Source organism: Epinephelus lanceolatus, chromosome 19 (genome assembly GCF_041903045.1).
Source record: "Epinephelus lanceolatus isolate andai-2023 chromosome 19, ASM4190304v1, whole genome shotgun sequence".
NCBI classification, from domain to species: Eukaryota; Metazoa; Chordata; class Actinopteri; order Perciformes; family Serranidae; genus Epinephelus; species Epinephelus lanceolatus.
In genome coordinates, this window is record NC_135752.1 from 27,059,743 (window position 1) to 27,085,852 (window position 26,110).

At 40.7% G+C, this 26,110-nt stretch overlaps 1 protein-coding gene across 1 annotated transcript in view; it reads left to right on the forward strand.

Moving 5' to 3' along the window:
- The window catches only part of epha5 (EPH receptor A5), a 106,590-nt gene extending 80,938 nt beyond the window's left edge, over positions 1-25,652 (forward strand). Inside the window, exons 14-19 of the mRNA XM_033646744.2 lie at positions 4,247-4,314; positions 4,406-4,547; positions 8,126-8,275; positions 15,473-15,666; positions 17,840-18,004; positions 19,934-25,652. Coding sequence (XP_033502635.2) covers positions 4,247-4,314; positions 4,406-4,547; positions 8,126-8,275; positions 15,473-15,666; positions 17,840-18,004; positions 19,934-20,045 — 831 coding nt within the window. The 3' untranslated portion in view covers positions 20,046-25,652. The remainder of the gene's footprint in view (positions 1-4,246; positions 4,315-4,405; positions 4,548-8,125; positions 8,276-15,472; positions 15,667-17,839; positions 18,005-19,933) is intronic.
- Positions 25,653-26,110: the final 458 nt, after the last annotated feature.

Consider the following 26,110-nt stretch of genomic DNA (forward strand, 5'->3'; position numbering starts at 1 on the left):
TCTGTCGCAATCTGACATCAGCTTCTTGCCAAGGTAGAGAAAACCATTTGTTTGCCTCATTATTTGAAACTTTGGCCGTGTTTAATATGAACGTCCGGCATTGTAACATGATATATGACAGAAAATAAGGAAAAACATTGTTTTCTAGTTGGAGCCGCGCCTCGTTTTCAGACTGTATGGTTTGACTAAAATGAACAATGACAGCAATATAGTCCATGATGAGCAGCACTAAAATCAACCTGCGTAGTTGTCCCTCCATTGTGACATTACAAAGTGTCACATTTATCTTGCAAGTGTACACTTCTTCAATGTTTTGTTTACTTCCTGGATTTTTCCCACATGGAAATTCTGACCAATCAAGAGCAGCTTTCTCGCACAAGGCATTTGATCTGGTCCACTTGTAAATGCTGCTGTGAGAACACGAACCAACTCAGGCAGTTATGCAACTTTGTGACAAAATTAGTCCCTGATTCAGACCAAAGCAAGACAACTCTAGGTCTGAAAGCACCCTATGGAGGAGGAGGTGTTGGATTATAAGGTGATAAGGAGGAAGAGTATGAGAAAGAGTAGGATGATAATTATAGGAAGGAGACCGTGGATAAAAAAGGGAGGATGATATGGAGTCAAAAAAGCAAACTGATGGGAAAGAAGAGGAGGAAGGTAAGTAAAAGTCACCACTGATTGTCGAGAATCAATCAAAAAGAAGTGTTTTAGCAGCATATGTGTGGTATATGGAAATGAAGTGGAGCTGGCTCTCAGACATAGATCAGTGGCAAACGTGCAGGGGTGGAGAGCCACTGCTTGCTGATATGCCAAATTGGGAGGACAATTACCACAGGGGTGGAAATAACGTTTAATCCCCTGGAAAGGAAAATACATTCATGAGAGCTGCTTGTAGTGGAGATACACCACTGTGGGAGAATATGTCCACGAAAGCTGTCATTATTCCAATTCAATACCTCATCATTCTACACATTCAAGCAGAAATTAACTAGAGAAGAATATGTGATAGTTGTAATCTTAGCCTGTGCCGTGTTGTGCAAAACTCCTGACTGTGAGCAGCACAGAGAGGGTAGTTAAAGTTGGCAGGTGTTCGACTGACGTCTTTCAAGGGCAAAGCAAAGTTACTTAATTGTGTATTCAGGTTGGCGTGAGTATTATTTCTCCCAAACATTTAGGAGAGCAACAATAAATAATACGGAATAATCACAGGAGCTCAGTGTCAGTCTGAGTGTGTCTACGTGGTGCAGATTTTAAACTTACTCTAAATGTTTACCAGTCCCGACTGAGACACAGATCACTTTGCCAGGAAATATGAAAGACATTTGAGCACTCAGGGCTGGAATCACGTCTGCACTGTCTAGACAATTTGGACTTCACTGAGTGGAGAAGGTGGACTGTAATGAAGGCTGGCAAACCTCTGAATTAAGTGATCCCTCTCCAGAGCACTTAAGTCTATTCACTGGTTACAATGGCAAGATGTTCAGTTGGCGGACAAGGCTAAATCCTGCATGAAAAAAGGGGTAAACCCCTGCAGCAGATGGCTGATGGGGAGATGAGAGAAATAAGGTCACACGATTGCATGATGGTAAAGGCATATTTCAGAGTAACAATTATGGAAATTTGAGGAAAAGATGAGGATGATATGATGGTATTTGAAGGTGTGCTTGTGCAGACTGGAATCATCAAAGACCTTTACCTGAACAAGATGTTCTCACCCAGTCTGTGGAATCGGAGAACGCCGTGAGACAAAAGATAGAGGAAGGATGTGCCACGGGGCTGTGGTCACTGGAAACTGCTGACTGCGTGTGCTTTGGGGAGTAATCCCGGATGGCAAAGGGAGGCAGAGGAGCTGGGAGACCAGCAGGCGCAGCAGCACAGACATCCCTGTGAAGTAATTACATGGATGGCTGGTGCACTGAGGCCGGTATAAATGACACAGCCATGAGAGAACCAGGGGCTGGACTGGCTCCTGGATTAAGGGGTCACAGCAATGGACAATGCAGTGTAAGGCTCATAACTCACATCTCTGGTTTAACATCTCATTTCACATGTAAGTGGGATGTTCTGCTGCTGTGGATGGATGAGGAAAGTAGTTGCAGTAGTGATGGAAACTGAGGTTTTTAAACCATGAGGAGAGAAGGAGAGCTACATGCCTGCTGTGGAAATACAGAGAAAGGATGAGGGGAAGATTGGATGGTTAAAGTTTGGACTGGAGGAAGCTGGGGCTTAAACTAACAGTTGGAGAGCTGTCATCATGAGTACGCTCTTGTCAGTTAGTATAAGTATGTTTCAGTAGAAACCCAAAATACATGTTCACATGCTGTAACAGTCAAAAAAACTAGGGCTGCCCCCGACTAAGAATTTACCTAGTCGAGCAATAGTCGTCATTTAGGGCCATTAGTCGACTAGTCACCCACATGTTTACGATATTAATGTAATTATTAAATGATATATTTTGGGCAGGGCAACACAATGGTTTGAGTTGAAGGTGTGAGAAAGAATAGTATCAGTAACATTGTTAACACTGTGCTACATTACAGAGAAATACAAAACCGTACTAATGAACCTTCATTAATATAGGCTTATATTTTGTCTACAAGTGCACATCACACACTGAGCGAGCCGCCTGTTAATGACGCTGTGGGCTAATGGGCATGTAGCTACTTCCATGTTTCAGATGATACGTCATGTTTGTAGTCGACCACCTTCTCAAAATGATCCCACACTTTGGATTTCCTGCCCGACATGTTATTAACTAGCCTGTGATTTACTTTGACGAGGCGCAGCTCCTAATAGAGTTTCACATTTGTTTGTTTTTTGTTTTTCCGCAACTAAGCGACCAATGAAATTTTGCCAACTAATGACCTTTCTGGTCGACTAATGTTTGGTCGACTATAACGGGGCAGCCCTACAAAAGAAACATTTTTTTAATACTGAGTGTGATGAAACACCTGTATTAATCTGATTTAGCACCTACCTTTTTAAGCCCCCGTCCCAAAAAAGCCTAGTCTATTCTGATTGGTTAACATTTTCTGTGTGTTTGCACCATCACTGCAGCCAGTAACATTGCAACGACTGTAACATGATTGTATAAAGAAACCTGTCCAACATGTCATAGGAGTGAGATGTAAATTCTTTCAGGGAGCAACCTCCTGACCGTTATGCAATAGTAGAGAGAAGCACATTCTGTCCTTGGCAAAAAGTTCTTTGCCCCATCATCATTTTGCCTTGGTTATTAAAAAGAGCTAATTACTAACATAAGGGTATGGAGATTTGGAAGGTCCCACAAGACAAGGTTAAGTCAGGGCTTGAATTGAGGAATGAGAAAGTGACCGTGACTCGCTCAAGGGAGATACTGCTCGGCTGGTGTCTGTACCAGAGGCAGCGATTTCATAAAACATGGTGTGACTCTGGACAGCAGAGAAGGGTTAGAGGAATCCTTAATCTTGGTTTGGGTCTACCTTTTGAGCAGGAGAGCCCAAGTACACATAATGATTAGATGGCTGTCATCAGTGCCGTCATTGAGATGTTGGAAATTATAATCATTAGAAATGGGTTATTCCAAATGAGAAGCATAAATGAGAATATGATGCAATAATGTGCGTGCCCTGAAAATCCTCCACCGCCATCAAACTGTGAGTTAAAGCTGAACGTGCAGAAGTGTGCCTTTCTTTGTTGTCATGCCATAACTTAGAGTAATTGCCTTTGTGGCATTAATGGCTGTGTGGCTTCCATGCTAGAAGGAAACTTGTAAGTGGCCATTACCAGAATGCTTAGCCATCATTTTGTTCATTGTAGAGGTCATATATGTCCATCTTTTGCCTCTCTCATGAAAGTTTTGTGGGCTACACATGGAAAAGAAATACAGAAAAATTATCTGCATCAAACCACTTTGTATCACTGAATTATTCGAGGAAACTTTTAATGTCAAACCACATGAAAACTCCATTTTCATTACAGAACACTAAGGGGAAAGACTGTGTTCACTATATGCCGCAAAGCACATTTTGGGCGTCCTGGGATTTGCCTTTTTTGTGTGTGTTTGCAGCATAGTGGATTTTATCTGGTTTTAACATTTGTCATGTGATGCTATCTTTCCCTTTTTTCTTCCACTCCCCTCTGAAGGCTGTCTGTTCACTGTTCTTATAGACTGTATACAGTGGTTGGAGATAAAGACGTGTAAGATAAGATACCAAAATCACCAAGATAAGCCTTTTTCCTGTTTTTCCCTTCTTTTCTTTAGAAAAACGACGGTCAGTTTACTGTAATCCAGCTGGTCGGTATGCTGCGTGGCATTGCGTCTGGCATGAGGTACACATAAACACAAATGCATTACTGTAGACATCCTCTGTACATAGTGTCAGTGTAGGTTTAATCCTCTTTGTTGTGTTGGTAAATGCAGGTACCTGTCCGACATGGGCTACGTCCACCGTGACCTTGCAGCTCGTAACATCCTGGTCAACAGTAACCTCGTGTGTAAAGTGTCTGATTTCGGCCTCTCCCGAGTCCTGGAAGATGATCCGGAGGCTGCGTATACAACACGGGTAAGACTGTGCATGTTTGTCTGTGTTAATAGCTGGCTAACTATTATTTTCATCGTCAATTAATCTGGGGAGTATGATTTTAAGTAATGAAGTCTAAACAGCTGGTCGCAATTTCCCAGAGCTTCAAGTCTTAAAATGGCTTGTTATGTTTGACGAACAGTCCAGAGCCCAAAGATATTTTTGACAATTTACCAAGACTTTTAAAAGATTGATAGTCAATAAGCAGATACACTGCACACAAGAGGGCTGAATTGCTTCTTCTTTTAATTTAGTCTTCATTTGAAGTGTTACAAGCAACATGTGACGTCCATGGCTTCATTCTGATGTTTCCTGCTATCACCTGCGCCGAGTCGTAAGGACTGACAGCGCTGTGCACGGGGCATGTGCTTTTGAATGAGACTTCTAAAAGCCTAAGGTCTGTCACCCTCTCACAAATAGACAATGTGAGGTTTTAGTGACAGACTAAAAGATTTTGCAAAGACTGCCGTTCTTGCAGGGTCACTATTTGCAGGACTACAACTAGATTCCTTTGACATAATTTCCCATCCTGCTCCTGCTGGAAAATATTAACACCAAGCTCCCTCTAACATGTATAACATATTAAGAATTCCCTATGTGTCTGCAAACACACATTACTCTAGAAACACAAGATAAAGGTAAATCATGTGTTGACAGAATCCCTATCAATTCAGTGTTAATATAATCCATAAAGATAAACTGTATTTACGTATAAACGTCCCACATTTAGTGGGAGGAGACAGTGGGAATGAGAGGCGAACTGTTTCAAAAATTGAGATTTCTCACTAAAATAAGTGGCTTCTGGTAGATCAGATACACGCTGATTTAAACACTCTTGTGAGAGCCGAAACTTGTTCACATTCTTGCGCCTCCCTTGATTCCCCTTTATGTTTACTGTCCACACAGTTTTGCGCTTCTTGTTTGGTGCTGGCGAGAACACACCTGCTGTCTATTGAAAATGTTCACGTCATTGAACTTGAGTATTTGCGTGAGCCAAGACTAAAAACCTCTGATAATATAAAATAGCTTTGTCACGATGCCGGAATTCCAGCAGTCGATACTAATACCAGTGAATTTCCACGATTCTCGATACTCATTCGATATCACGATAAAAATCAAAAAACAGAACTCATGTATTTCTAAATTCACTACTTTATTAAAACTGTTTCAAACTTTAACTTTAACTTAAACGCCTCATTTACACCGCAAGTGATCCACAAGTGTTGCAGCAGCACACGTGTATTCACACCAAAACTGAACAGACGTATCATCAGCGGCCGCTGCTGTCCCGTCAAAATACAAACCACACCCGAACAGTTGGTGGCGGTAGTGCACCGTGTTTGCAAATCTCCAATAAACCCCAAAGAAGAAGTGAGTTTGGACCCAAAGCCCATGGTGGACAGGTTCGTGTGCCCGTGATTATTCCAACACACGCAAACTCATGTTTTTTGTTGAATACCGCGACCATTCGCTCGCGACTCATGTGAATGCTCTAACCTGTTAACATGCTTGCCAAATTGAAAACGCAAGTAAACAGCGACCGTACGCGAATGTGTCGCTTGCGGTGTACATGAGACCCTCTCCACACATGATTCCTACTACCTGACTTTTCGACAAGCCGAGGTGTTGTGGCTCCAGCAGCACTCGTAGAAGCCATTGTTTCTAGCAAAGACAATGGAGAGCAGGCGTTCTTCTGAGGCGTTCGTCCTCGGCACAGACTGACACGTGTATACTGCCCCGTCAGTTCCGACAGGCATCGACACGGCCCGCTGAGGGCAAAGTTGTATCCAGTACTTATGGTTGAAAAAAAAAACAGGTACTGACGTAATTTTTGCGTGTTGGCATCGACTTGGTACCAAAGTATCGGTTCTCATGACAACCCTAATATGAAAGCTATTTTATTTTGTCGGAACGTCAAGTGAAAAAGACTGACTTAAGACAGAGCTAGTTATCGTTACCTCTACGCAGCCGGTGGTCACCATGTACAGCTCATGGAGTTTGCATTGATTTACATTGTGAAGCGTTCAAGCTCTGTACAGTAAAAATGAGTTCTCATGATGTGTTCAATGTAATTTTGTAAAATGTAGCTTTCGGTGGGAGACTTTAATAAATCCAGCTGTTTGAAGGAGAAATGTGTTTTCACAGCACTATAAAATAGATATTAGAGAGGGAATTATGATGTTTCATCGATAGTAAAAAGGCTTTTTGCTTATTTTTTTAAAAATGTTTTTCATGTGAAAGAAGGTGTATGTTAAAGATTGTTTCATAAATGTGTGCTCATTCAAAGGTAGTGTAATGAAGGATTGAATGACTTTAAAATTCTTTTTCACAGTGTAGATTTCTGTGTTTCCCTGAAACAAAATAACAATAATAACAACTAAAAAACAACTAAAAAACAAAAGAGACACCAATATTAAAACATACAAAATCGCCTAGGGCTCCAAATGTGCTCGGGCCGGCACTGGCAGGCTTTAAACAGTAAATCAATTGTCATCAGTTTTCTGCAGGTCGATAAATCGACTATCTGCTTCAGCACTAGCGTGACAGACGAAAGGTAAACTAGAGGGCACACTGTTGTATCTTTGAGGACATTTATATTTAATCCGGTGTGTATCTCTTGGTGTGTGCAGCATATTGTGGTGTATCAAACTTTGGATTAAGTTGAAAACTCCTACACAAGATTCTCGCTCAAACCGAATACGCATACTTGCATTCGCACACACATACACACACAGACACACACACACAGACAGCAGCAACGGGTTTTAAATTGAGCTGCGTGTCCCAGGCTGAGTGGCGTCCTGTCAGCCAGAGAGAGGCTGCTTCCTGCAGGAGGAGGGCCAATTAGTACTCAGCTCAGTCTCCGCAACACTCAATTAGCACCGAGTCTTGCTGCCTTAGCGCCAAATATCCTGTCACTCACCTCTCACTGCCAGGCTACATCTCTTCTCTCACTCTCCCTCTTTCTCTCTCCCTGACAGAGCAGTGAAAATAACATAATTCGCACCCTTCAAATAATCAGACCCTGAGATATCCCGCTGCTGTGTTCATCAATACTGCATCAAGCTAATTTCACTACTCATCAGCCGAAAACACATTTTCCTCTGGAACCCAGCAGTCATCCTGTGAACTTTTCTATCTTTGCAATGAAAGCACGATAATGAAGATGAGGAAGATGCGAGCGGAGGAATGTCAGACCACCCCCGACAGTTAGGACAGGGGATTTGTTGAAGAAAGTGAAACTTGGTATCATGAATGTGTTCCTTAATTGGTATTCATTAGCGTAATTGTGGGTCGGACCACATGCGGCAGAAGTGTCTCAATTAAGGTCTGTTCTTGGTTTCCGTCTTCGTTTAAGAAAACGTGGAAATTTGGAAAGCCTGCAGCTGCACTTATACACGGGAAGGTCGTTTGTGCAAGTGTGGCACTGAGCTGTTGTAGATGTAAACATATTAGGGTTATTTAAGCACCGCAACAGATGGAACATTGATTTTTAAATCTCCATTAAATCAAATGAGGGCTTTGCATAATGTGGTGAATGTTCTTGCGTGTTGTCACAGGGTGGGAAGATTCCAATTCGCTGGACGGCTCCGGAGGCGATCGCTTACAGGAAGTTCACCTCAGCCAGTGATGTGTGGAGTTATGGGATTGTCATGTGGGAAGTGATGTCATACGGAGAGAGGCCGTACTGGGAGATGTCCAATCAAGATGTAAGTTTGATGTGACCACTGTTATGGAAGGTGTTTGTGTGCATGATGTGTGTGTTTTGTTAGTTATAAGTTGTCTTGTTCTGAGCTGTTTACCCCACAATTGAGCTACCAAGTGGAAATATTTATCACCCAGATTGTACAATGGCAGTAAAATGGACAACAGTCTTGCCACAAGACCCATTTAGTAGCTGTTCTGCAGCCTTCACGAGTTGGCCCAGTTGTCACAGAATTATAAATGTCCTTGTCTTCACTAATTAACACAATATATGTTTGTTTAATCCATACAAAAGCCTAAGTGTTAAAACAAGAATTTGCTCTTTCATTGCTCGGACTGTTTCTTGGCCGCAACCAGTAACTTCCTGGAGTCTGGTTGCCTGGAAACCACCCAGAGCCAAGAAATAGTCTGGCATTTAACAAATGCGATATACCATGTTAATTAGTGACTTTTAGAGGCGCTGGTTGGCAGATTTGTTACCATTTGACAGAGCCAAGCTAGCTGTTTCCCCCCTCTGTCTCCTGGCTGTAGCTTTATATTTAAAAGACAGCTATGAGAGTGTTATTGATCTTGTCATCTAACACTCTGCCAGAAAACGAATAAGCGTATTTTCCAAAATGTCAGACTTTTGCTTGAAGGACCTTGGAAACAGCAGTTGAGAAAAACTGCTGTTTCAGCTGCTCGACAGCAGTTTCGAAGGTCAAGAAAGGATTTTTAACCTCAGCTTAGATAGTTTTCTCAACCTTAGCGTTAAGACCTAACAAAATATATTGTGAAAGGCAGTGTTGTAGTAGAGACCGGCTAAACTGAGACCAAGTCAAGACCAAGACCAGTGCCACACCGTCCCACACCGCATAAGACTTATCGTAAAATGTGGGACATGCAAACCATAGGCACTCCTCAAATTGATCTGAGAGATCCACATTCACATAAACATACACAGGAAACAAAGATTCTTTCATCTCTGTTATAGCCATATATGTAGGTATATGTTTGTATGTGTAAGTGTACCATGAGAAATGTCTTGATAGAATAATCAAAAGACATTGCAGAGGTTAATTTTGGGTGGTATTTCTATGAGAAAACAAATTCAAGCACACACTAAGAAGCTGAAATCAACTCATCCGGTCTTGAAATAAAATCCCGAACTCTTTTTGTCTGAGACCGAGACGAGACTGAGTAACTGTGATTGAGTCCGAGACGAGACCAAGGTTATTATAGTCAACTAAAATTTAACTAAAAGCTAAAGAGGTGGGGAAAAAATGTTCTCTAACTGAGATAAAAATAAAAACTAGGCTTTTGAAAAAAAGACGAAAACCAATTTAAGCACTATTATATACTACAGAACTGACTAAAATGAAATAAAATTATACAATAAATGTCTTTAGTTCTAGTCTTTGTCGATTTGGAAAAGTTTGTCAAAACAAGCATGAAGAGGAAGTGGTGCATATTGAGACTGGAATGATGTGTACAAGACTGTGAGTCAATTAGCTTCACACAGTGTTGTGTTTGTACAGTAATACCTATTCTGAACTTCTTAAATCTCACCCCCAATGCCCCCTCATAGTTTAATTTTGAAAAATAAATAAAACTAATATTAAAACAAATAAAATTTAACTAAAACCAAACATTTTCAAGCAATAACAATGAAACCTAAATGAGCAAAGACACCCTGGAAACTAACGTAAACTAAACTGACAGGTTGTCTATAGGTCCTTTAAAAAGTCGTAAAATATCTTGAATTAAGTTTTCTCAATATAAGGCCTTAAAAAGTCTTAAATTGTCTTATATTTAGATTCAATGGGTCTTAAATATTTGCTGTCCCATTACCATGAAAATCTCTCCAGCCCAATGACTGTTTACAATCATGAGACAGACTGACAATTTAATTATCTTATATGATTAAGGTGGTATTAAAAAGGTCTTAAAAAGTCTTAAATTTAACTCAGTTATATCTGTACACACCCTGACTGAATTTAATAAAATATATTTAAAAAAAAAAAAAACTGGTGCCGGTCACGTGGTCCAGATTTCTCCTTAGTCATTAGTTTAATGTCCACACAGATTAATACATTTGGCGTTATACTTGCATACTTGCTATAGTCTCTGAAGTCTGTCCACAGCTCTGGGGAAAAGCTGTTCCGTAGCCTGTTTGTGCATTTGATTGGGGTTTGCAGTCTGCCCGAGAGAAGGATGATGAAGAGGGGTCCGACCTTATGTTTGTAGCCCGTGTCACAAAGACGGTCTGAGTGGATGCCGCAAATATGTGGTAGGGGGAAGCCGATGATCCTCTCAGCCGTCTTGACAACCCCCTGCAGGACTTTCTTTCTTTCCAGAGTACCACATAGTACAGCAGTATGTTATTATGCTCTCAACTGTAGAGTGATAAAAGTGGATCAGAAGTTCCTGAGGAAGCCTGTTGCATTTCAGGGTCCTTAGGAAGAGTATCCTTTGCTGGGCTTTTTGGATGACTGCAGGTCAGGTCCTCAGCTACCAGGAACGTAAAGCCTATTATAATTTCTTTTGTTTTTAATTCTGCTAATACGAGTCACTTGCCATTCAGAATGGACCCAGGACCCACTTTTGGACCGCGACCAAGTAGTTGGGAACCACTGCGTCTTGTACAACTGAAGACGCTCACACTCACATACCTGAATAAATTACCATAAATTTTACAGACAAAATAAATATGTGATGTTAAGTTTATTTGAATGTGCCTGCACAGTATTTACGTCCATTAGAGTAAAAGAAAGTTGGCTCAAAGCCCACTGTATTGTTCCTTTGGGGCCTTGTGTTCAATAAAGACAGCGGTGGAGCCGTCCAGGGAGAGAAAGACATGCAGGTGAAATATACATGTTTCCTGTCAGGGGGCTGAAATAGGGGCTGCTGTGCGGGAACCTATTAGTATAAATCTATTACTGCAAAGTGTGGACAATGAGAATGAACAGCTTCAGTGGAAACACAAAGAGAGACATTGCGGGGTGTAAGGAAAGGTGTGTGTAAGCAGAAGAATGAAACAGGTGAATACGCATGGAGGTGCAGAGCTAAGCAGAAAAACACAGCGGGCAAAATAGCAGGCTGTACACTCAGTTAGGTTATCCATATATCTCCCATTAGTGCCGAAGCTTTGAGGATCGCTTGAAAACAAAATGCTGCAGTTTTAGAAATATTTGGCGAAATGACAATACATAACAAAAAAGTGGCAGCTAGCGGTTAGCGACACTCAGCAAGTGCTCAAACGACCTGCACGTGGGTGATGAAAAGAGGAGAGGGTAGCACCTTCATTATGGTGCAGCCCGGAGGTCATTTTAATGAGCCATCGTGTCACATGCCGATGAGTGAGAACGTAGCATATCAGACACCACACACACTCGCATTCCCCACCCACAGACACAGGCCACATATGCACGCACAGCCCTCCAGTGACCTCTTCATCCCCTGCTTCAGACCCCTCCCTCCTCCTTTTGGTTATTAGGCTGTCTGTCTCAGAGAAGTCTAGAGAGGGGGGAAGAGAGGAGAGGAGAGGAGAAGAAGATGTTTGATGTTTAATTGAAAGCGTTATGCTGGATTTTCTCTGATCTGCGCCAGAAAGTGCCGGCTCTCACATTCTCTTTCTCTAAGCTCCCCTCCTTCTGTTTCCCATTTCTACCCCTTTTCCTCCTCACCCCTTTCTCTCGTCCTCTCTTTTTGTCTCTCAAAAAACACAATCTGTCTGCATCCTTTCGTTCCCTCTCGTCCGTTTTCTCTCCCTTTTTCGCCCACCTCGGTCTCTCATTTCCCCCCCTCTCTCTGATCTTTCCTCCCTGCCAGTCAGCCTTGTGTAGCTCTTCTCCCTCTCAGCACGCAGCGATGATTTGATGCCGCGCTTCTCTCTTACGCTTTGGTGCGAGAGTACGTGCGCTTTCATGCATGCATGCGTATTGGAGTGCTATCACGTCTGTCTTTTGTGCGAATTTAACACAAGCAAAGGCTGTCGTGAACTCAACAAATCAATTCCCTCCAGTGTCTTGCACTGGCAGAACTAGGCTGAAAACTCCAGCCTGCTTTCCACTGCAGGGTCTAACAGAGAGCCAGGGTTTATTTATTATTCATCTAACTCAATTTCCCCTCCCAGAAAAAACATTTCTGTGATTCATTGCTGCATCTTGTTACTCGCGGAAATGATTAACCGGGTTTTGCAGCGTATCAAATACACAAATAATGTTTTTTATGATGTGTTGCTTTGTTGATCCTGGCAGGGGGTTCGTTTTTGCTTGCTAACTTCTTGGAGGTTTCAGTGTGGGGTCAGATAGAGAGCAGGAGCATCCCTGGAGCAAATATCAGGAGTCAGGATTTTGCTCGGGAGATTTCAAATTGGAAGTAAGATTACTTTTGCTGAAGTTTGTCGCGGTCCTGCTGTGAAAAGGTTATTACATATCAGGCATCGAACAAGTTGTGTCCTCTCCGTACCCTGGAAATGATTTGACTTCTTCAGACTTTGTCCAGGCAAACCCTCTTTCTGTCAGTCTATCTCTTCTTTGCACTTAACTTTTATTTTTTACATCCAGTCATATGTAATCATATACAAGTGAGCATACAAAAATGAATCATCACTGAACAAATGTCGACCTATTTTATTCAGATTCTGCTCACAGAGGCATCACAGACACAGGCACCCAAGTAACCTCGTTTTAATTGATATGCAGCCACCCATATGTTTAACTAGACACTTATGGGAGACTTTGGAGAGCGAAGAAAGGAAGGTCGGGGAAAAGCTCACGAGTCTGGGCCGTCCCAGATGAAAGATGACCATCTGCAATAATCCAAAAATCAATGGAAAAATCCCATAGGCTTTTTAAAGAGGTAACAGGTGTGATGCTGATTTTCATATTGGCACTCTACTGTCTATCTCTTTTAAAGGGCCAGTGTGTAATATTTGGCATGGTTTATTGTCAATCTGAATCTGAATCTGAATATTCTACCCATTAATATGTTTATACAAGTGTATAATCGCTATAAAATAAAATTCGTTTGGTTTTCGTAGCCTTATAATTATGCTTTTATATATATAGCAAGGGCCTTGCTTTAGAGAGGTCGCCATCTTGCGCCGCCATGTATGTACGGCAGACCGAGCGGACAATCCAGCCAGCCAGAGAACGCGTTTCGCGTGTATAAATGAATCAACGAAGACAGCGGAAGGAAGGAAGAAGGAGGAGGAAACAGCAGAGAGTGTTAGTAGTTCGTCGATAGAGAGTAGTGAAAAGTTTTTTTAGTTATAAAGTTAGCGAATGGACCACACTTAGCACGCAACAGGAGAGAATGAACCCGAACCGTCATCTGCGAGGAGAAGAAGACGCAACTTCACTCCTTGTGATGCACTCTCTGCGGCGCTTTTCCTCCTGATGATATATCTCCCCAACAATGGCAGCAGTAGCACCGAATCCCATTCTGTGCAGTAAAATGGGAGCAGAGGATTCAGCCTCTCTTCTCGCCCGCTCAGCATCCAAGTTCCTCATCTGTGTGCTCTGGCTCAAACAGGTATGGCTCTGGGTCTGTGTCCGCTACAAGAAACTCTTCAAAATCGTGTTCAAAGTCGTCCATTGCAGCTACTATAGTCCGGAGATATTGCTAGGCTAAATAAACAGCGGAGCTCTGTTTACAGGCTACGCTGTCAGTGTGCGGGCTGGAGATTGGTGGAGCAGAGAGGGGAGGGGGTCCCCACTTAGTATGGTAAACGAGTGTATATGGAGTGTGTCTGTTACGCTAGAAGAGTCAGAGTTTGGGACGGAGTCTTTTACCCCCTGGAGTGTTACCGGAGTTTTTGGAGTGCTCAAATAAACGGGCCTTTTTCCCGAACGCTCCTCTGGTCTCCTGCTCGTGAGAGATTCATTTCAATATCGTAACATGGCTTAGATTTCTAAATAAACATTCACCTCGTCGCTAGATAGACCTACTCCTGAAAAACTCTTGTCTGCACAAGGCTTTTTGTCCCTACGAGGCCACCGTCATTTACCAGATGGGAGGGGTGAGCGAGTGAGCCCTGCAATCTAGAATTTGACCACTGATGTCACTGTTTTCAACCCATTTTACACACTGGCCCTTTAAGGGAATAGCTCACCTAAAACAATATACATTTGTGTATAGCACTCACCTCCTACAGTTCTAGAAATGGTTTCCGAATCTCATTGAGGAGAGTGGAGCAGACCAACAGACTTTGACGGAGGCCAAACAAAAGAGAGCAAGAACATTGTAAGGCCCTGATCGCGTTTCTGCGCTCTCAGCACTTGGCATTTTTGCCGGAGCACTCTGAACTCCTTTAGCTGAAAGAACTTCAACTCAAAGTGGAAAAGCGCCCCAAGTCATCTCTTTCGTCATCTTTTTCCCCATTGTCCAATCGGGTGATTGGAGAGGTGGCGGGCCTTCTGTGGTGGTCACAACAACAAGTTTACAGTTGGTAAACAATGGAGGAGAAACTGGTGGTAGGGGTTACCCAGAGTTACACGGCCTGACAATAGACAGCAGGTTGTCAAACTGCCCCTGAGTCATCCTAAAATATGCCTGGAGCTGTCCATCATGGAGGGGAAGCTCCTGGACCAACTGGTGGTACTCCCCATGACCCACCCTCGTTATTAGGGTCTCATGTGCCCACACAGAGCTCTTTTTCTTTGTGCTCAACAAACTATTAACTGATAGCCTCTCACCCTCAACCAGAGCTACAGCAAGAACCCTCTGCCTGTGGAAGACTTTGTTGTGCTCATGCTTCCTGTTTGTGTTGATGCAGAGGACTTTTCATGTGAGCTTGTGCAGTGAGGTTTACCGAATATTTTGCATGCATTTGTAATAAGTTTGTTGTATTTTATTATGTTTTATGTTTAACTCTGTGGTCAAACTGTCTGCAAGGTAAAGTTCAGCTTGGGAACAGTTGAAAGTTAAAGTTGTTGGAGCTCCAAGCCATCTTTTCGGAGGGGAGGATTGAGACTCACATGGGGAGTTCACTGCTCTGACTCCACTCCACTAGCCCCAAAACCTTTTGTCCAGCCAGTTAAAACGGCATTACCCTCTCACTCTTTCCCTTCATTTCACTTCTTTTCTCAACTTCTGTATGGAGGAAAGTCATTAGTTAGCAAATCCTTTGTACTGTCCTGAAGTATTGTACCACTTCATGGCTTTTTAAAAACCTAACCTCTGTTTGACTTTCTCCATCCCCCCCTGTCTGTGTGCAGGTAATAAAGGCAGTGGAGGAGAGCTATAGGTTGCCAGGTCCTATGGACTGCCCTGAGGCTCTCTACCACCTAATGATGGACTGTTGGCAGCGAGAGCGAAGCAACCGCCCCAAGTTTGATGAGATTGTCTGTCTACTAGACAAACTCATTCGCAATCCCAGCTCATTAAAAAAACTGGTCAACTCCTCACACAGGTATGAATTCACACCACATCACAGCGAATCAAACACATCAAAAAGATATGTCCTTTATTTTGAAGAAAATCTATGTTAAGAATCAGATTTTTACTTTAAAGCCCAACACAAAAATTACAGTAAAACGGTACATGGCCGGTCACTGTATTGCTATCTGAATAAAAAAAGATATTTTAAGTCCTTTAATATTGAAGAGAATCTATGTTAAGAATCCCATGATTTTTATTTTGAAGCCCAGCATTAAAATTACAGTAAAAACACGAGATGACCAATCATTGTACTGATATATGAATAAGATATTTAGATTTTTAAATGTGAGTATTTTTGTTAAAAATTTGAATGTATTCAATACTTCTCAATATAATTCTCACACCTGCTTCAAGTAAAAGACTGGTAAACATATTTTTTTTAATAAGAGATACATGTCGGTTATTACTGACATTGTTTAAAAATCTTGAAAATGCATTATGCTATAATTTGCTTATTCAATTTAAAGTGACTTCAACCCAGCTCTGCGAGCTAATAGACTCATCACCGTACAGATTAAATGTAAATAAAGCCTTTAGCAATCCCAGCTCATTAAAAAAACTGGTCAGCTCCTCACACAGGTATGAATTCACACCAAATCACAGCGAATCAAACACATCAAAAAGATATGTTAATCCCTCTATTTGGGAGAAAATCTATGTAAAGAATCCATTGATTTTTATTTTGAGGCCCCACAGAGAAATTACAATAAAAACAGTAGACGGCCAATCATTGTACTGATACATGAATAAGATATTAATACTTTTAAATTTGAGTGTTTTTGTTAAATATTTGAATGTAGTCAATCCTTTAGGAAATAGTTCCCATATCACTCCTCACTCCTCAACTCCTGTATGAATACACACCACATCACAACGTATCAAAACACATCAAAAATATATTTTAAGTCCTTTAGTTTTGGAGAAAATCTATGTTAAGAATTCACTGAAAAACAATAGCTGGTAGATCATTGTATTGATATGTGGATAAGATATTAATATTTTTAAATTTAAGTATTTTTGCTATTTAATCCTTTAGGAAATAATTCTCACACCTGCTTCTACTGAAATACTACTAAACATAATTTATATATATATATATATTTTTAAGGAGAGTCATATGTTGGTTATTACAGACATTTTTTAAAAATCTTGAAAATGCATTATGCTTTAATTTGCTTATTCAATCTTAAGTGACTTCAACCCAGCTCTGCCAGCTAATAGACTCATCACCGTTCAGATGAAATGTAAATAGAGCCTTTATTGAAGGCTTGTGTAGCTGCATAATTAAATCAGGATGGACACAGTCTTTTACTGCCGCATGCCTGCAAAGAAGAGGAGATAAATAAATGAAAGTGGCTCGATTTCCTTAAAACTACACATTAGTGTGAATTGTATTCAGTGTGGTATTTTTTGATTATCCCAACACTTGGATATTCAGTTAGTATTCCTCCGCTATGTATATGCATTGCATTAGTGTTTAATGGCATGAAATGGCTATAAGTGCTCTCCGACATTTAGTCAGACACCCTCATTACCTTATTTTCCTTGCAGTGGTAATGAAATGATGTGAGAGCATTCTCTTTCCCACCTACACACAAACACTGACAAACACACACAGGAACAAAGTTAATAAATCAGTGGCGTATCTAACAGCCCTGTGCAATGACATATGACAGTTAGCCAGATTAAAGGAACGCCGGGCCTTGTTCCACACTGCACTCCTGTTCTCGCTACAGCATGGAGAACATTGTTAGCTGGCATGAACATTTCTGTGTGATAGCATGGAGAGCTGTGTTTGTTAGCACGGGGAGTGAGCTGAATGACAAAGAGTTTTGAGTAGGCAGCATTTTCAGCTTTGCGTGATGGTGCATAACTAGCATAACGAAGGCTCGCTGGTAACTGTCAGGATTCTTGAGCTCAGCCATGGGCTTCAAAATGGAGTTGATTGCACAGTGAAGCCCACTCTTTAATATCTATTATAATGATGTGAAACAGGGCTGGTGCCTGGAAAGTCCTTCCAGCTAAATCTATTTTACTACATTCTGACAATGGAAAGTGTCTGAAATAAGACATAAATTTTGTGCTTTAATTTGATCACTGTCTCACTCTGTCTTTTACACTGTCTTTATCTTCATACGTACCAGAGTTTCCAACCTGTTAGTGGAGCACGCCAGTGTAGAGGGGAGCTGCAGCGCTCGGAGCCAAACCGTGGGGGAATGGCTCGACTCCATCAAGATGGGTCGTTACACTGAGCTTTTCATGGAAGGAGGTTACTCTTCGCTGGAGACGGTGGCTCAGATGACATCAGAGTGAGGACACTTACCATACACACATACAAGCAAAAAGAAGTATCAAGACATCTAGCCATGCAGATAGTTTTGGTTTTATTCATTCAGGTTTAAGATATCTGGGTCTGATATTTCTTGGTAAAATAACATGATCCAGACTCAAACGACACCCATGAAATGTGCAATGCTTCATGTATGAAGCTGAACTCATTTTTCATTATCGCATTTTGCAATGGACATGGTCACAGTAGTGAAGTTTTGTGAAGCTTGAAACAAAATGAGAATGCAGGATCTGGTAGAAGGTTGCAAGCCTGTGAAAAAGTTCTAAAAAACCAGCACCCTTTATAGCTGCAGAAAATTCGTATGAATTATGAAGCATAACTCAGGGACCATCCAGAAACCACCATCATGGTGATTTTTGTAAATTGGTTAAATCAGGATATGTGCAAGATCTGAGCCTTGTGAGAATATTATATATTATCTTAATTGCAACAAGTTTGTGCCACAGCCAGGGTCTGAAATCAGCTTTTCACTACCTGCCACTGTAGCAGGCGAGTTTTTAGTTTGGTTTGTTGTTTTTTTGTTGTTGTTTCTGTTTTTGCCTGTCATAATTTTCATATAAAGAATGATGTCATTAACATGTATGAAAATAAGGAGGATATTTTCACTTTTGGTACTTCACTTCAGCATATTTTGATGCTTTACTTGAATAACATCTTGAATGCAGAATTGCTACTTGTAAGTTTTAACAGAGTATTTTTACACTGTTGTATTACTATTTCAATTTAAGTAAAAGATTTAAGTACGCCTTTCGCCGTTGGTTAATTCCAGCTAGGGGTGGGTGATATGACCCTAAAATAATATCACAATATTTCAGGGTATTTTTGCGATAAGGATATGACAAATCTATTCATATAAATCAACAGATTATTTCCTTGTCTTTTAGCAAATTGAGTTGTTTGTTTGTTTTTTCTACTCACATCACGCTGTAACCTGTGATAACTATTACACATTCACATATATGTAGTTTTTTGTCGAGCCGCGAGCAGGAAAGACGCTGTGCTGCCAGAGGAGCTGCTGAATGAGTTCCCTCTGAAAGTAACTCACTAAAAGAGTCTGAGAAGTCCGGGGCCGTTCATAAAACATTCAGGGTGCCACAGTTTATTCCGCACTACTGAAGCTGCTTTTCTTTTTGGAACCACTGCGGAGTTAGTAATAATTTTGCTTTCAGCTATGCTTGTTGTTGACTTGGGTAACAGTATGAAGTTGAAATATCTCAAGTGTCACGATACGAATTATTCGTATCATTTTAAAATTTAAACCAGTATTATCATTAATGAGACGACATGGCACACCCCTAATTCCTATGTTCAAATTACATCATACTTCTCGGGGAGCCATATTTTTGGGGGGTTGGAGGGTACTGTACACATGCACGTGCACACATAAACCCTCCCACCTATGTTGGGAAGCAAGACATGGGAACTTTACTTGGTTGTTGAGGAGCTAAAATTCATACATGAGGTATTAAGGTTGATAGATAACAAGTGAGCATGTACAGAATGTGTCTGCGCATCTTTTTATTGATGGTTACTGGTTAGAATTCAGAGAACTTTGACTGTCATTCAAAACAAATAAGGTTCTATGGCCAATAACAGTGCTTTTATATAGCAGTTGTCTTTCTGTTACGGCTTTTCTCCGTCCACCAAAGTGGTGGATCGCCTGATGATTTTACACATCACTGCCAACAATTTATCTGCATTTTGCGGGTGCTAATTTCAGACCCTGGCTCCAACTTCAATAAAAATGGCATCAGAATGCTTGTTGTCTAAAAAATACAAATAAATCTGTTGCAGAAAACATTTGAATAGAAGTGTTTTTATCATTTGCATAATACATTTATTTGTTGCCTAATAATTAAGGGCCTGTTGTTTGTGTGCTGTTTTTCAGGGATTTGAGAAGAGTAGGAGTGAACCTGGCTGGACATCAAAAAAAAATCATCACTAGTATTCAAGAGATGAGAGTCCATATGAACAACATCAACTCTACTGTAAACATCTGATGCATTTGTACAGGCACACACACACATACACAAATACACACATATGAACATACACAGTATATGGACCTAGTATGTGACAAAAAGACTCAATTTGCTGTTGGACCTAGAGCGGCTTAGCACTTTTTACGGACAAAGAAACCCGGTGTTTATGGATCTAAGCTGGAGGATCCACATTCTCGTGGTTCTTGTGTGTGGAGTTTGCTTGTGGTGTCATTGGGGATATCTGACATCGCAGCACTAAAACCAAACTGAACAGAACTGAGTGGTGCTACATGAAGGGAAGACTATGGGGAGCTAAACTGAACTGAAGTGAAGATTTCTCATTCTAATTATTCCATTTGTGTGAATCTTGGGGATTGTGAAATCTCTGTGCACTGTTTGGATTCTCTCAGATCAAACGTGAAACACAGACTGCAGATCTGGCTCCGAGAGCAACCAGCACCTTTTTTGGCTGTATCACAAATATGGAAGTTTCATGCAGCGGGCTCGAAGTGAACTTTTTCAGCCTGTCTCAGGTGATCTGGACCCAGTGGATCTGAACAGTACTGACTTTTTCTCTGGCTATTTTCTCTGGAAGTACAGTTCCATCACGAGTCATTGAACTGAACACCATTCTCAGGCGGGGGGGGGGAAGTAATAATGGACCAAGAGCAACGTCTTCATTAGTTTCAGTCTTTGCTTTGCCATGCTGATGTGCTTTCGATTTTGTTTTCCTGCTACGAGACTGCAGTTTTAATCCAGCTGTGGAGCTTACCAAAAGTCCAGACTCATATTCAGCATCATTTACTTCATTATTTTCCAAAGTGATGCAAGACAATAATACATAATACAGCCGTCATTGTTTAAAGAGGCTGAAAGTTAAAATACAACAAAGTCCATAACAAGAAAACCATCTGGGTCTGAGTTCGATCAGAATATTTCACATTTTATTGAACATACAAAAGTGTGAAAAGATACAAGGCTTTAGGGACACTCTCTACAACTGTTCCTTTGGCTGAATGTATAGCACTACACATAACACAACGCTCAATGGCAGCATTATGTTTGATAAATGCTGTTGAATAGGGGTCAAATGTAGCAATAGAACCAATCTGGTCCTCAAGAAGCTGTAGATTGTATTCAGCTTGCTTTCTGTCAAAATCACCACTAAGATCCTGGTGGATTCCTACAGAACTCCTTCAGCTATCATCTCCCAAACCATGCAGTTTCTAACTGGAAATGGATTAATATACTGGAGACTTCCTGCATGTTTTCGTGGAACGTTCGCTCTGATGCCAGGGAACCTTTGTGTAGGTTTTAGTAAACTCACACATTCAAGTCAGTGACCTTCATCCAGAGTCTAGAAGAACTGTTTACCTGTGCTCAAACACTAATGGATCCCTCACCCTAGCTTCTGATGAACCTTCATGGGCTCTGCAGTCGTTGGACATACAAAATGGAACAGTCATACAGCTTCTAATGGAATTGTCACGTCATGTTCAAATGCACCTTCAGTAGGATTCAGCCGGAACATTCAATCTAATGGAAATTTCATTCATGGAAATTCATGGAAAGTTCAGTCGATCCTGATAGAACATTTGCTCATGTAATAATGGAACTGCCAGTCAGATTCTCATGGACCGCTTCAACAAGATTCCAGTTGGACAGTACTGATAATCTAATGGAAACTTCGCTCAGATTCTAATGGAATCGCTGCAAGGATTCCAATGCAGCTTTCACTTACGAGTGCACTCAGATTTTCATGGAGCCTTCACTTAGAACCAACAACCTTCAGGTACCACAGAAAACCCTCAGCAATCTTTTCAGTTCACCGCGCCGTAGAGTCTCTCTCCACCACGTCTGCCACGCCACAATAAACCTCACTCTGACAGAACTGCTGAAAATAGGGAGGCAATATTGATCAACTTGATAATCATTTATTTATTTATACTTGTTTTAAAAAAAGAGCAAAATGATGTGGACAGTTTGTGTTTCATCATGATACTCTCTCTTGGACTACTGAGCAGCTCTGCCTACATGTATTTCATGTATATAATGTATTATATATTTAAAGCAGGGAGCATTGTTCTTCAGTCTATCATCATGTAGACAAGTCGGTATTGATCAAGCATCTCAGAGTAGTACACATTAGTAAATAGTGACAAATATTCTAAATCAGCATTCCTGCTACTTAGACCTGGGCCACTGTCAGATGGGGGCAACCAGCACATCTGTCCCCATGTAAGGGTGCCCAAAAGGGTATGCAGAATTATCAAATATCCATGTTATGTTGTTGGTGATTGTGTTTCATTTCAAGATTTGGTGCAAGACCTGGTCATATTTTCAGCGGCCCTAAATGAGACAGCAGTAAATACTCTGTTGTCTCTAAAAGCCGGAGAAGTGTGCGCAGGGATTGATATATGAACTTATGGTATGGTTAGGTATAAAATGATGTCAGTGATCAAGCCCTTGCTTTACTTCTCTTTGGTATGGTATGTTATACATTGCTACTCAGTGCTTTATTGCTGAAACTTGACCCTTTTCACCATTGTGTTCACCTAACCAGGAGCTGAGTTCTAACAGTATATATAAATATATATTCCTCTTTGCAGATGACATGCTAGTATTTTTCTTGGTTATACACAGTGTACTGCTAGTGCTGTGACGTAAGAGTGGAAACGAAATGAGATTGTAAAGCTAGTTTTATAAGAAGCAGTATCACTTGACTGTATGAAGAGCATAGAAAAGCACGCAAGAAGAATGTAAGGTTTTAAAGGGGTATTTCACTTTTTTAGAAGATATGCCTCACTTTTAAACACTCAAACCCCCCCCTGACTTAGAGATGAGTCAAAATATGATAACAGGCCTCAGTGGCAGAAGAACGCCTGCCTTCAAGATCATGTTTCTTGACTGGTTTCATATAAGAATATGAGTGGGGAATGGTCACATTGTTATTTAATATGGGTATGTGTTTTTAAAAGTCAAAATCTTCTACCAGAGTGAAAGTTTGCTTGGAAGATAAACATCTGCATAGTCTCTGTAGTTTACATTGGAGGATTACTTTGGAGGTTTAGCTTCAGCTTCTGTGTCAATATACTATATTGTAGTTTTAATGGTAGTGAACAAGAGCCATTTAGCAACATTAGATCTGTTGTTTGTACCATTTTTAAAATCACAGTATACTTTTTTCAAGCAGATCTTTTCAAAAATGCAACCAACCTTTTGGCGGTAAGACATGTACAGTGTGTAGACTACTGTGGCTATGCAGATTTTTAATGTTGTGGGGGAATGCATCTATAACATGGTGCATATTTTATATTAGACAATATAAGGCATGTACATTGAAAGTAATTGTGCTGGGTTGTCTCCTTAGTCTTTTGAATACCACAGGCGCTTGATGAAGTTTCACAGTGTTTTGATCCCACCCAAATTTCATGGTATTGGCTTTATACAACCACCTGTTCTAACTTAATTTCCAACATAAAACCTATGCCTGGGGCATGAACAATTGGTGAATTGTACACCCTTATAAGTGCCTCTCATCTTTCGAGCACCATTATTTCCTCCCCCACCAAAATGCTATGCCCCAATAGTGCCCCAATTTTCTATGTATTTACCTTTTGCCAACAGTATCTACAGGCAATAAGAAGAATGTCAGACAATGTGTATGTTGGAACTAATTTAATTTGCACTTTATGAGAAATCTGTTTTGTTTGACTAAAAATGTCTAACTGACTTTTTAGTGTCAAAGTTTTTCTTGATTATTTACTATATAATTCCGAGAACTACAGTGTTCCCTTACGCTGATTATATCACTCATATTCTCAATGCTTCTCGTAGTGTAATATTTGACAGTTAAGCACAAAGCATTGGTCATATTTTTTAAAACAAATCAAAGCTATATATGGAAAATTAAAGCATCATTGATGTAGAGCACCATTTTCTTGTGTATGGCACAATGATACACCTTCAGAACGTAAGCACAGGGTTTGACAGAAATCTTACAGGACAGTGAGTGGATGATACGACTTTGTACAAACGTCAATAGCACTAGCCCTTGATGTCAACAAACTTCAGCCAGACGTTTTATCTGAGCGTTTGCAGCATTTTAGCATTACCACTGCTAAGTACAAAAGTGTGAAAACAGGTATTGATCTGTCATTGCAAACAATACATATACAGTTTAGCTGATACGTGTTGCTGCGCGAATTGTCTTCATCATTTCAAATTATGTATTCTCAGCACTTTGGCAATGGCATGATTTTATCCCGGCAGTCTGTTGTTTAGCAATCCTCGTTTAGCAGGAAGAAACAAAGCACAGCAAACCAGCAGAGACTTGTAAAGATTTATTGATGTGTTGTTATTCTACAGTGACTGTCAGCTAGAACTCCCATCAACCATTGCAGCGAAGCGTTTATGCAGGAGCCAATTTTTTAGTGTCAAATTACATTATGTAACACGTCTGATGTTACATCTGAATCAACGACCTTGTTTGAGATTGACTTTCAGAAGAGGGTAATCAAATTTTTTTTCACATCAGTATACACATAAATTTCCATAACAAGTTCTTGCATTTGTACACAATGGAGTTTGTTGGAATTGGCTCCGTAATAAAGGCACTGCATAAACCACTGGATAGGAGGTTTGCCTGAATACTAGCAAATGTACAAAAGCAATATATTAACAGCAAAAAAAACATATTTGCATACACAAATGCGTGGGAATTTAACAACAATTTAAGGGTTACATCTGACTACATCTGACTGGTTTTAAGACATTTTATAATGATGAAAACCATAGTGTTGGCATCTTTGGAATAACTCAGAAATAAAGCAAAGAAGTGGGCTGGGTTATAAGTGGGCCACAGTTCTGGCTGTAACAGTCCTAATATTTTCCTTAGACAATATTACAGTTTTTGACAAGCTGTCTGAGCATTTTCCACACTTAGACGGTATGAAATTGCTCTCAGTTGAATCATCAGCTCCAAGCAATGAGCAACTGTGCAGCTAAAAAGTCAAGGGCACAAGACAGTGTACGTCAAGAGTCTTGTTCCTGGTTGCAAGGATGTTTGGAATAAGCTTGAACTGATTTCACATCTCTAGCTGACATCTTTGTCATGGCAACAGCTATTGACAAAAAATATGTGTCTCAAAGCTTTTGTGAGCTGAAACATTTGCAACTGATTTAATGGTATCAAAGACTCCAGAGTCTGTGTGTTGAGTAACATTGAGATTAAAGCTAAAAGTAAATTTTCAGATGCAAATTTGCAGTGGGAAAATACTTATGGCTCCACCCAGTTCACAAGTGTATAATTAACTTCTCAGGAAGTGGAAAATAGGTACATTTATTGGGTCATGTGCAGCTTTCACTGAAAGTATCAACATTCAAAAGCAGGTATGCAGTTATTAGGTTCCCCCAGGTCAAAGACGATGATCATCTTATCAGTAACTCACACACAAGGTTTTAAACAACTGAATAACTGTTTTGTGATTCTTTGAAAGCACAGTAAAGATACTATTGATGTGCTATTGGTTTGTCTTTGGGACTGTCATGTATTATGTTTGTGTTGATGTTTTTGTAGTGTGTTATCAAATTCTATATTTTTGCAATAAAACTTTTAAAAAATCATCTCGAGGTAGCTGTCGTTGTCTGAGCCTCACAGCCGGTGCCATTGCATTATTTAACACGTACTCACACATCCACAGATAGCAGTTTTAATTATTGCTTTACTGTATGTTTGTATGGCACCATTACTGCTGCAGCTTAGGTTGATCCAACAGTAAAAATCTGAGCTCTCATGTGCTCCTAATACCTGCTTAACAAACTTATCTACTACATGACATATTTAGCCATTTAGACATGCTTACTGTCACGGCCCTGGCTGTGTCACTAATTTCCCTGTTATTTCCTTGTCCTGTCTCTTTGTGTGTCTGTGCTATGGGTGTGGAATCTCCCCCACTCTCCTGGGTTCCTGATTACATTCATTCAACTCACCTGCTCCCTGCTGCTCACCTGAGATCCATCCAGTAATCAACCCTGCAGTATAAAACACCAGCTCTCCTCTCCAGTCCTTTCCAGATTGTTGT